This window comes from Ptychodera flava (assembly GCF_041260155.1).
Source record: "Ptychodera flava strain L36383 chromosome 23 unlocalized genomic scaffold, AS_Pfla_20210202 Scaffold_23__1_contigs__length_28996876_pilon, whole genome shotgun sequence".
Taxonomy (NCBI): domain Eukaryota; kingdom Metazoa; phylum Hemichordata; class Enteropneusta; family Ptychoderidae; genus Ptychodera; species Ptychodera flava.
The window spans coordinates 1,026,155-1,039,953 of NW_027248277.1; the positions used below are offsets into that span (position 1 = coordinate 1,026,155).

A 13,799-nucleotide genomic window follows, 5' to 3' on the forward strand; every position below is an offset into this window, starting at 1 on the left:
AGAGGTCAACCATACTATCGTGCTTTGGATAAGACAGTTTCTTAGCGATCGACCACAACGTGTTATTGTTAATGGTCACATGTCTGGTGAACTAACGTTAAATACGGGCGCCCCACAGGGCTGTGTTCTTTCTCCCGTTTTGTTTTCAATTTACACGAATGATGTCATGCTTTCAAATAACCTGTTAACTTTGATAAAATTCGCCGACGACATGGCGTTAGTTGCCAGACTGAAAAATGAAGCTTCACTGTCTACCTACTTTTCTGAAATAGAACACTTATGTTGTTGGTTTAAAGATAATTTCCTCACATTGAATATCACTAAGACGAAAGAGTTGGTTCTTGGTAATTGTAAATCAAATGAAATGACACCCATTCGTATTGACAGTCAAGATGTAGAAATTGTGACATCGTTCAAGTATTTGGGCTCACACTTAGATAAGGATCTCAGTTTCAGGTTAAACACCGATAACATCTACAAAAAAGCTCAGCAACGCATGTATCTTTTACGTAAACTTAAGAATTTCAATGTCAGCACCCATGTACTAGTTTCGGTTTATCGTTGTTGTATCGAGAGTGTGCTAACTTTTAATATTATCTCTTGGTTTGGCCATCTCTCCGTCAGAGATAAAACGAGATTATCAAGACTTGTTAATATCTGCAACAAACTAGTTGGGGTACGATTCAATGACCTGGAAAAAATGTACACACAGGCTCTTCGGAGGAAAAGCTTGTTATTTTGAATGACAAATCTCACCCATTACATAGTCATTTCCAATATTTACCTTCGGGTCGCCGATTATTGGTGCCTAGAGCAAAGAAAAATGTTTTAAGAAATCGTTCATCCCGTCTGCTGTTGCCATTTTAAATAAGAACATGTCAAAATTATCGTCAGGAGGCAGAGCTTCCATTTTTAACAGAGGATTTTAGGATTGGCTTATGTGTAGTTTGTCGTTTTGTGTAACTATTCTTTATGTAGTTGAAGTGTTTTGCTTTTTAACGCCTGGTGCCAAAGATATTTTCCACTTAGATTGGACAATAAAGTATAGTTATTTATTATTATTATTATTATTATTAAAATACGATATAAACACCTCAAAATAAAGTTTGAACCTGGTCAAAAAGTTATTGTTTTTCTACTGGTCCTACCAAAACACTCCATGCTGTTACTGTTGGTCATAGTCTAATGGATATTATCTTATAGCTTTGTCAATACCAGTGAATGTTGTGACGTCATATCCATACATTATTACTGATAATGTATTCCATTATTCAGCATTGCGGCCCCACAGCGAGCAAGTTTTTTTTTGAAAACGAAAAAAGGACTGCGCATTTAAAAGGAGGGAAAATATCGGATAAACCATGTAATACACAAACTATAAATCTTGATAATGGTGCACAATATTGATAATAATGTCTTACTGTACGTTTTATCACATTTTTTGAGTCCTAACGCACGCACTTGTCGTCTGGCTGGCTGGCGCTTAGCATGTAGTCCCCGTCCGATACGCTGGTTGTACTACTACGTTTGTTTTAACAACATGGTATCGCTTCGTTGTAAACAGAACTCAGTACGTTTGCAAACTCCTAGACGATACTAGGTTTGACACACGGCATATTATGTATGTCAGTGGCCATGTAAACGATGCAAGCGTGAAAGGCTACTCGAACCAGCCGTAAACGGGCCAACAACGGCAGCTTGCTGTCATCAACCTTGACCGGAAGTGTCTACAGATATTACTATGGAGCTATTCAAAGTCTCGGTCCAAGGTCAGCTACTACCAACAATCATGACGACCGTGGACTCTCCGTTGATCTAACATCTCGGCCACCTAATTCTGATGCACTGACTGCAATGGAGACAACTTTCATTCATCGTTTTTTTCTCTCTGTCTGTGATTTTACCTTGCCTTGTACTTGATATCGCGACGGTACCAAAACCCTCCAGTATGTTTGTCAACTGTACCTTTCAAGCACCCGTTTACGTAAGTTCTGTCGTTCGCCGAAATAAAATAGCTCTTCTCAAGAAGCCATCGAAAATTAAATTTATAGACACAATTATTATTGAAATATAAACATTTGAAAAACATTGTTGAACTCTGTTGATATCGTTTGTAATGAATGCGGTACTACTAGCGACATAATAATGATCGTATTGATCAGCTGATACCATGGCATGCAGCTCGCTGATCATACTTATGTCAATGCATGAACATTCCGTTTTCTTCATCTCTGGCATTTCACCGTGTCGACTTTTTGAATGGCATGATATTTAAAGGTGATGTTTCAAGTTTGATATAGACGGTAGGGATGCAGTTACTTTTCATTTCCTTTGAAAATACATCGTTTTCAATTCAAAATGAACCGTGAAAGTTCTGGTCATTTTTTGTGCTGAGCGTGCGTGTTCAGTGCAGTGCACTGTGCAGTGTGGAGTGCATGTAATATGTACAGAGTCAGGGCCGATCATGCTGGACGACGCTCACTGGCTTCAAACTCAGTTTAAATTTCCTTTTTTATTCGTTTTCTACAACTGCAAATTCACTGGCATTGCCAAAACTATAAAATAATAGCAATAATGCACCCCCTCCCGGCCCATAATGGACGAAAGCAAACTTTGCACGACATAATGTACGAGGCGAAGCCGAGTACATTATAGAGTGCAAAGTTTGCTTGAGTCCATTATGGGCCGGGAGGGGGTGCATTATTGCTTAAATAAAGTAAGCGATTTAAATTAAATCATAATAACACCTAACAGCGAACACAAAAAACAGTTATGCCACATCCAATATGCTCAAGCCATATTTACATCCTAGTGTAACACAACCTGTCAATGCAGTCAGTTCAGAAAATTGTAAATGTAGTGGTAATGAAAGTAACTTAAGGGGGAACCCACCTCAGCAGACACTTATCTTTAACATGATTTTTCACCATTAAAATGAATCTTTAACCCGACATGTAGTATATATTTGGGTAGCTCGACAATTGAAGATAACGAAAATTGTGAGAATATTTCAAAACCTGTGTGTGTGTTTGTTTTGCTCGAAAAATGAGTTTTTGAGTTTTTTCACTTAAAAAATGTAAGTACGAAAGGGTGATGGCCATTGGTGAGCCGTTTACTGCAATCGATAGCAGGGTAAGGTGTATAAAAAAGAGTGTCTTGGATTTTTGATACTCAGCTTTGTTTTTGCACAATCAGCCTTTAAAGTAAGAAGTAAATTCTGAATCAATTAACGGCTTTTGTCCACGTTTGTCACAACATCTTTTGTTTTTGGAACATTATTGGATTTCTGAGACATGGTTTTGTAGAAACAGTCACCAACTACAACCTGTGCAAAGATAAGGCAAATCTGTCAACGAGGCATCAAGTTTCACTCTCCAGATGTTGCGATACATTGCCAATTCAGAGCAGAGTAAATCGCAGAAATGTGTAAGCGAACCTTGGAGTCGCACAAAGCCAGCTAAAATTCCGGTTCGCTCACATTTTCGGTGGACATTCCCAGCCCATAATGGAGTACAGGACTTTTTACACAATTGTCTGAATTTGTGGTATGAATGAAATCATACATGACGTGAAAATTGAAAGAAAATAAACACTGAAACGGTCAGTTCGCGGCGTACGCGTTAGGCTTTATTTACACAACTATCATTCCGAGCTAAATCTGGGAATAATTTTCTTGCTAACTGCAAATTAGCGTATCAACTCTACACTGTAGTGTACCAGTTAAAATCTAATTATAAAGCGAAGAAATGGCTTGCTGCGTATATACTTCGTAACAGTTGTGTGATTTTTCATGCCAAGTCCGATGACATTGTGTTTTCCTGTCTTTTGGTTGCGCAATCATCACGGCGTTTTTAGCTTCCTGCCCGAAAGGAGACACGTGATAATGAATTTACAATGCCGTACATACTGACAAAGATGAAATTCATCATGATTCAGACGCCGTTTTGTGTACGCTCAGCTAAGATGCGTGAGTCTTCCACGGTATGAGAATCCGATACTTCGAGTTTGTGTCAACTGTATGTTGCAGTACGACCCCGGTTCACCTTGGCATGTAGCTAAAATGGACAGCTCCATGAACACGGTTTCCTACCTCAGAGCAGCCTATAGTGCAGGGCTAACGCAGTTGGCGAAAAACTGAAAATAAATCGATTCTGACACGAAACGTGAACAATTCTAAAAGCGACTTGTTTTAGCTCCGCGAGTATGTAAAAAATGTGAATCGGTGACAACGCTGATAACTGAATGCGCCCTTCTAAAATCTTGACGGTCGAGTTTGTGCAAGTAATGAAATACGTGAACTTCAGTCAAACAGATAAATATCGCGTTCTCTGATATCATGAAACGAGCGTTGGTCGTTCTTCGGTGTCGACTGTCAGTTGAACTTTTATAATCACGACAATATAACGATGATAGACAGACAAGCAGCACGCTGTGTTTCAGCGTGATTATCCAAGGAAAAAACAGTTATTGATTCGAAAAAAGCACGTTCGTGTTTGTTTAAATTTTTCAAGTTCATGGAAATCATTCTATAATTTTTTTCTATTTTGGTTTCTTTTGATTTGTTGCATAAGTGCATAATTACCTAATGCATTTGAATCGCAATCATTTTTAAAGCTATATTGACATGAATTTGTGCTTTGGAATATCGCATACGTTTCAATCGAGATTGACTTCGACCCTGGACTTCGACTCATTTCATGAGCAGTCCGCCAATAAGAGTTCAGTTGGTCGAATAGGAATATTTATATACTGCTTACAAACTGTGTCTGCTCTATGATAAGCTCCGGTACAGATTGAAAAACAAATGTTAGGTCAATACTGTGTTTACGTTGTAAATCACGGTATCATTCTAATGTAATATAGCAAAACTGTACGTGCGTTACCCACATAGAATTTTCAAAACAATAAGCTTACGTTTCCAAACCGGGCAGAGCAGACACCGGCGCGATTTTGAACTATAGGCATATTCTAATTTATACTGAGAGGAATGTTTGCTCGCCCAAAAGACGTCGCAATCACTTTGACAAAAAAAGATAGAAAACTTGTGATGACGTACAGGAACGTAGTCTTCATTGCACGCTTTAAAGCGTAACATAAGCGGGAACAGTTTTGGTTGCCGGACTTCACTAGGTATTTGCAGACATAAAATACATTATCTGACATGTTTATCGTCAGTCGCAATTAGTTCGAAGCAGGATCAATTTTGAATGTCGGACTTCATAAGGTGCAGACAAACATGTAAAATGTTATCAGAAAAATACGTAATTTTTGTATATTCGGCAGTGGGCCTAGTTTGATAGGGACGGGGTCAGTTTTAAATGTCTGACTATACTTTCCACTGAATCAGTCACTTGTTATCGGACACAAATGTATGTTTTGTTTTTGGCGGCGATAAATTTTGAATGCTGGACTTTATTTGGCAAACATGTAAAACATAAGATAAAGACGTACCTTTTTGATTTTCGGCCGTCATTTGTTTTGTAGGGAACAGTTTTATTAAATACGTGAAATTAACCTAATCTACTTACGCTCTTCAGATTGTCTTGACTAATCTGGAAACCGTTCAGACATAGGAAAAACGACGGCACGCGAACTGGCCTACAATGTTCATTTTTGTTAAAATTAACACATTTCCGTGTATGTAAGAGTTTCAAACTTTTTATCGACATAAAGGCCATATTACGCGGATGCAAATTAACCATAAAACAAAAAATAGTGACAATGTCACTGGTCGCTCCCATATAGTTATCAAAACAAGCTAAAATCAAGCTAAAAGATTTTTTTATCACAAATAGAAACAATTCCCCCAATAAAATAAAATTATGCAAATTTCACCAGAATTTGATCAAATCTTACTGACGTCACCCGTAAAAACCTCTACACTAAGTTTCAACTCAATCGGACGTGTGGTTTCAGAGTTAAAAAAATTTTTGATCAAAAATGAAAAAAATAGCCAAAAAATGCAAATATGCAAATTTCACCACGATTTGCCCAGATTTGGGAAAGGTCACTCCTATGCACTTCCATACCAAGTTTCAAATGAATCAGACTTGTGGTTTCAGAGAAGAAGATATTTTGACCAAAAATGGGAGAAAATTACAAAAAAATTCATGAAAAATAGCAAGTCCAAGATACTGACCCAAGATGTGCACAATCATTTCAGGTCAGTCCAAAGTACTTACATGCTAATTTTTCATCTAATCTGCTCAGTGGCTATTGAGATTTTCAATAAAATGTAAACTTGTAAACATATATACATATGGCTATGGGAGCTAACAAGCGACCCAATGGTCGACAGAGCTCTGCTGTGTTATGTAGAGAGCAACGTTTTGTGACATTGTATTGATGAAGAAGGTTGTGATCTTTGATAGCTCATTTCAGGATGGCCTGACCTAAAATGGCAAAATTAGCTGCAAAAATACAAAATTGATGATTTCATCATAATTATGTATAAAAATGTATACCAAATATCAAAGCTATCACATGAGTAACTTTTGAGAAACAAATATTTTGACCAAAAACGGCAAAAACTGACCCAAAATACAAAAATTGAACATTTCATCAAATTTCACTATATCACACTAAGAGAACCCCCAGGAACCTGTATACCAAATATCAAAGGCATCAGACAAGTAGTTTTTGAGAAACACATTTTTTGACCAAAAATGGCAAAATTGCACCAAAAATACAAAATTGCAGATTTCATCATATATTCTGTATATCATATTTAGTTTATCTGTAGGCACCTGTATATTAAATATCAAAGCTGTCAAACGAGCGGTTTTGATGAAATAAATTTTTGACTAAAAATGACAAAAAAATTCCTTAAAAATACAGATTTGCTTATTTCATTACAATTTGAACAAACCAAGTTGGGTTATCCCTAGGGACCTGTATACCAAATATCAAAGCTGTCAGACAAGCGGTTTTGATGAAATAAATTTTTGACCAAAAATGACAAAAAAATTCCTTAAAAATACAGATTTGCATATTTCATCACAATTTGAACAAATCCAAGTTGGGTTATCCCTAGGGACCTGTATACCAAATATCAAAGCTGTCTGACCAGCGGTTATGAAGAAGAAGATTTTTTACCAAAAACGCCTTTTTTGGCACTTATTTGCATATTTTTGGCAATGACAACTTCATTTGAACAAAATCTCATCTACAGCCCATCATCCATGTACACACCAAATATCAAGATGAAATGTGCAGCGGTTTTGGAGTTTTTGATGTTGACGGACAGACATACAGACATACAGACATACAGACACACAGACATACAGACATACAGACATACAGACATACATACATACAGACATTTCCCTAGCCTATAAGAATAGCTTCCATTGCCATATATACATATGGCTATGGGAGCTAAAAATGACCAAAATCACTCAAGGAAGGTGGGTCTTCCCCTTGAGTGAAAATACTCTAAATAATAATAACTCTTCGCTTCGATAAACTTTATGTGTTCTATGTGTGAAAGTGAGCGTACAAGCGTGAGTCCTTCAAGAAATCTACAGCATGTAGATAGGTCGCAGTCAGAAATTGTAACAACTGTAGCCTGGTTATTGAACAAATCGTTTTGAGATAGGGCATTTGGCCGAGCGTTATGTCCGTTGCTTCTCCACTAGGTGACTAGGTACCATATGTTGTGAGTTCGAACCCGATTTAAACACTGTATTTTCTACCCTAGGTTGATAGCTCTGCTGGTGGACAGAATTGTCCCGCGGCTGTCTTTCGCACAGTTTAAGCGATGTATTCATTTCTTCGCTGCGATAAAGTTTGTGTGTGTATGATCCGTGATAGTGAGCATACGAGCGCGAGTTCTTCACAAACTATAAAACGTAGGGAGAGATCGTAGTCGGAAAAATTGAAACAATATATCTTGGTCATTAAACAAATCTTTTTGCTTGGAAAGAAATTAATTTCATACACAGTAACTTCTCAGGTCATATTTTTCACCAGAAAATATTACATGGCAATATTTATATCAAAATGACTCTCTTTTTCAAAGAAAAATTGAAACAACATTAATTTGGAAAAGGATTTTCTAGCACTTTTCTTGGAAAGTTTGAGAAGAAAAAATTAATTCCTTGATTTTTTAGGAAAAAAACTCATTTCATCTCCATTTTCGTAAAGTGGAAACTGTTTTTCGTTCTGTTCTGTCTTTGTGACATTATTCACTTTCCCGTAGTCAGTGCGCATACAGAAGCTTTGATCTGCTTTAGGCACAGCCATGCATGACGAAATCAATTACTTTACATGGTTCAATAAAATCACTGCCCAGCAGGTTTAAAATGCTGTAAACCGCAACAAAAAATGTCATTGATCTGAGAAACCTGGCGCGCAGAAATAAATGAGATAAAAAATCCTAACAAAGCCTAATTCGCTGTCTGACACTCAGTTAATAAACAAATTTATTTGGAATACAAATGCAAGTTGTAAGGGCGATCAAAACAAAACAACTAAAATTAATAAATTCCTTGTATACTGCTTTATATGCAACATTTTTTTGAGTATCAGGATTATTGGTGTAACGTTTTACATTTGCATGACATTATGAGCATTTTATCAAACAGTGTCAAAAAAGTGAATTTTACAAACCCCTTTACATTGTTTGATACGAGCGATGTTAAGCATTGAACATCGAGCCAATAATTTTTCATGGGAGTCCATTTCCAAAATAATCTGTCACTGGGACTAAACACAGCTATAAACGTTTGATAACTAAAACAGTAACTGACGTTTGATCACTACATGTACGTTTACGTGTTAACTACTTACCTTTTGTAACATATTGCTCTTTACACTTTGAATCTTCTGTCTTAAACACATCTAAAGTTTTTTTCCGAGAAATCTTAATATATCCTTGCTTGATAGATCTTTTTACTTCCTCTTGCACAGCTTTTGTCTGCTTGAAAAAACCTCTATATACATCTTCATTAGCAAGGATTCCAATCATTTTCTTTGACCATATATCAGCGATCTTCGATTTTTTTTCATTATCCCATACTTGTCAACTATAATCCCAATGTAATTCAGGTCTATAATTTTTTTTATAAATACACCGAACCCTGAGTGTTCTGTTGTTAAAGTTGGTACACCGGCTGCGATTGATATTAAGGGAATTATTCCCATTGGATCTTGATCAAACGTAGATATGTGCAGATAACATTGTTGAAAGTATCTTTTTATATGTTGAATTTTTTTATCTCCAAACGAATATGCGAGAACAGAAACGTAAGGCGACTTAGCAGCAATCTGCAATTGAGCTTCACATTTGGCTGTTATTCCAGTTGGTAATCCAAGAATTATCCATTTAAATGTAACTGTGTTGATTTTGTTGTAAGCATTTGCAAGTTTACCGATAGCAAGGGCAGCAGTTTCCGAATATTTCATACAGGCAGACAAATCCTTTGAGGTGAAATCTAACGTTAATATATCAATTGAACCACTAAAAGATGGACAGGAGATGTTTGTATCTAGGAATTGACTATCCACCCCTGGAAAATACTGCAGATGTTCAGGGGGAGTTATGGCACGGAATTTATTAGTAAAGTGGTCATGTATCATCTTGCCTAAGGAGACAATAAATTGTGCCTTTCTGGCATTTTCGAGAATGTCAGTTTCCCGTTCATCCCTTTCTTCGCTGTCAAGGTTCGAGTCCTCTGGTATGTAAGTAATTAGAGGTACAAAACAAGAATTTTTCAGAGGGCCATCTTGCATACTCAAAGCAGCATGAGCGAGCTCCTCCCTGTCAATGTATCCAATTATGATAGATATCTCATTTTTGAAGTTATGAAGATCAGGAAAATGTACTTCATGTCTGAGAAGCATATCTGAGTATGACAGATTGGTTAGGTTTTTTGCGATGATTAAATTTACTTTATGATTCCTTGCATCTTCTTTTTCAGCTTCAGAAGGACGGAAGACTGTCAAGTAAACTCTGTGTCCTGCATTCACAAGCTGAGTTGAAAGGTCTTTCTGAATGATGTGTTTAGAAACGTCACCAGAATTCGGCCACCATTCTATTCCGACTATCAGAATAGCACTCCCTAAAGGTGATGAAGACCAAACAGTAGTGTGTAAGTGACATGATGACAAGTAAATATTTGAAAAAATACCTAGTTATAACATTTATGGTAAATATGAAGAATTACATCATGTCATATACGAAACAGCAGCAATTCAGAAAAGGGGAAAATGGACGCTCTTTCATCAACATGTTCCAAAAAAGCTAGAGCTATGGCCAGTTAGTTGGTAAAAATGCAGGTTTCACATTGTTGAACCTATCGTGCTATGGGCAATTGTATGCCATTGTACATTATAGAACCCAAATGTGTAGGACAAACGTGCATGACTAAACACTGTAAAGTCTGCACGTTAGACATTTTAGACACGTTAGGTCCGTACACGTTAGGTTTGCACGATACACGATAGGTTAGCATGATTGCCATGGTAGATTTTGACCGATGTTGAAAACACCTGATGATAGAAATTGGAGTCATGTGGAGAACCTAAAATGACATACACGTTAGACATTTTAGACACGTTAGGTCTGTACACGTTAGGTTTGCACGATACACGATAGGTTTGCATGATTGGCATGATAGAAATTGGAGTCATGTGGAGAACCTAAAATGACATACACGTTAGACATTTTAGACACGTTAGCTCCGTACACATTAGGTTTGCACGATACACGATAGGTTTGCATGATTTGCATGATAGAGTTAGACCTTACCGTGTTTGTAGGCCATCACGTGAATCTTGAGACATATCGTATAAGGTGCCGACCAAAGATTTACGGAGCTAACGTGTCTAAAATGTCTGACGTGTATGTCATTTAGGTTGTACATGAGTCAGAATCTATCATGCCAATCGTGCAAACTTATTGTGTAACGTGCTGATCACGTTAAGTTTGCACGATACACGATATGTTTGCACGATTGGCATGATAGATTTTGACTCATGTTGAGAACCTAAAATGACATACATATTAGACATTTTAGACACGTTAGCTCCGTACACGTTAGGTGTGCACGATACACGATATGTTTGCACGATTGGCATAATAGATTTGACTCATGTGGAGAAACTAAAATGACATACATGTTGGACATTTTAGACAAGTTAGGTCCGTACACGTTAGGTTTCCACGATACATGATAGGTTTGCACGATTGGCATGTTAGATTTTGACTCATGTTGACAACCTAATATGACATAAACGTTAGACATTGTGTCTGTAGACGTCAAAAGTGTACGTCATTTTAGGATTCAAGATAAGTAGAATTGTATCATGGCAGTCATGAGACATATCGTATAACGTGCCGACCTAACGTTGACAGAGCTAACATGTCTAAAATGTCAAACGTGTATGTCCGATGAGGGTCTCAAAATGAGTCAAGAGCTATCGTGGCAATCATGCAAACCTATCGTGTATCGTGCATACCTAACGTGTACGGACCTAACGTGTCTAAAATGTCTAACGTGTATGTCATTTAAGGGTCTCTAGATAAGTTGAATGGTACAGTCATGATATACACGTTAGACATTTTAGACATGTTAGGTCCGTACACGTTAGGTCGGCACATTACACAATAGTTTTGCACGATTGGCATGATAGATTTTGACACATGTTCAGAACATAAAATGACATGCACGTTTGACATTTTAGACACTTTAGGTCCGTACACGTTAGGTCTGCACGATACACGATAGGTTTGCACGATTGCCATGATAGATTTTGACCCATGTTGAGAAACTAAAATGACATGCACGTTTGACATTTTAGACACTTTATTCCGTACACGTTAGGTCTGCATGATACACGATAGGTTTGCACGATTGCCATGATAGATTTTGACCCATGTTGAGAACCTAAAATGACATGCACGTTTGACATTTTAGACACTTTAGGTCCGTACACGTTAGGTCTGCACGATACAAGATAGGTTTGCACGATTGGCATGATAGAGTCAGACCTTACCGTGTTTGTAGGCCATCACGTGAATCTTGAGACATATCATATAAGGTGCCGACCTAAGATTTACGGAGCTAACGTGTCTAAAATGTCTAACGTGTATGTCCAGATAAGTCGAATGGTATGGGTACCATATGTCAATCGTACAGTCATGATATACACGTTAGACACTTTAGACACGATAGGTGCATACATGTTGGGCGTGCACGATACACGATAGGTTTGCACGATTGGCATGATAGAATAAGACTTATTTGTACGCCCTAAAATGCTATACATGGTAGACATAGGTTCTTTAACATAAGGTCTGCATGATACACGATAGGTTTGCACGTTTGGCATTTTAGGCACGTCAGTTCCGACCTGACATACACGTTAGACATTTTAGAAACGATAGGTGCGGATATGTTAGGTCTGCACGATACACGATAGGTTTGCAAGTTTGGCTTTTTTTGGTCACGTTAGTTCCGACCTAACATGTCAAACATGCACTACTAAAATGTAAAAATGTCTAAAATGAATAAATCCCGACTTCTGGCCATGGATGAAAAGTTAGAGTAAAAAGGGTATATATATATATATATATATATATATATATATATATATATATATATATATATATATATATATATATATATATATATATATATATATATATATATATGTCTGTGTCTGTGTCTGTGTGTCTGTGTATCTGTGTATCTGTCTGTGTCTTCTTTGTATCTGTCTGTGTGTGTGTGTCTGTCTGTCTGCTTGCCTGCCTGTCTGTCCCTTTGTGTCTCTGTGAGGGTGCAAAATAATTACTATGACGTGAATATAACGCAACGGCAATTCAAAATTACAGAATGCCCTGTTATGAATTTAAGTAATGTACATAGTTCACTAAGTCGTTTACGTGACAAAATAATAGAATAAAGGCAATCTACATTTTGTAAAAGTGATCCATAAACTCAATAATAAGCTGTAGATTAGAAACAAAATATGATGATAATATATATTATCCAACAATTCTCTGAAAATTAAAATAACATTAGGGAAAAATTGGTAAGTTCACACTATGGTTCCAACTTTGTAAGTCACACAGAATGCATACTTGCTTGCCAAAGTCTCTCGTCCGGGCAGCTGGTTGCACCCCGAAATTAGACCTTGCCGAACGAGTTGTTACATCATGTGTTTTAACCCTTTTCCAGCCAGACGGTATCACTTCCCCATCAGCGGACTCAGTGACAAGCTGCATTGAAGTCAATTCCCTACATATGTCGCCCATTTGGCTTGGTCTGTTTCAAACAGATTTATTCCATTAAAATCACGTTCAAAGTAAATGTGATTTTAGGATCCTTTAAATGTTGAATTTATTATTTATTTATTTATTTATTTATTTATTTATTTATTTATTTATTTATTTATAAGAGCAGGTATCTATGTCTAGGTCCATGTCTTTATTGCTCAGTTTCCAGCTCACCTATAACTAATCATCACTCCATGTACTGTAGCATAGAGAATAGAGGAATAAGTAAGCATTTCAGATTATAGTATTTGCTACCTTAAGTCTTCCTTGCATCCCCTCAACATTGGAATACCAGACTCGCCGGCCCAAACACGCTACAAGTGACGACAATATCATCATGACCTCGGTCATATTACAAAATCATTTTAAGGTTTTGGAAACATCCAATTTGGCCACCAGGTCATTTGACAATCAAAATTTGAAGATGTGGAAGCAGAAGTATTTATACTAACTTATAGGTCCTGCAGGTTTGATATTTTTGCATGGAGTGGTTTTATAATTGTAGCGTGACAAAGAAATG

The 13,799-nt window shown here is 37.0% G+C and overlaps 1 protein-coding gene across 1 annotated transcript in view; it reads right to left on the reverse strand.

Moving 5' to 3' along the window:
* The window catches only part of LOC139124272 (uncharacterized), a 118,068-nt gene that overhangs the window by 54,417 nt on the left and 49,852 nt on the right, over positions 1–13,799 (reverse strand). Inside the window, exon 2 of the mRNA XM_070690414.1 lies at positions 8,791–10,061. Coding sequence (XP_070546515.1) covers positions 8,791–8,968 — 178 coding nt within the window. The 5' untranslated portion in view covers positions 8,969–10,061. The remainder of the gene's footprint in view (positions 1–8,790; positions 10,062–13,799) is intronic.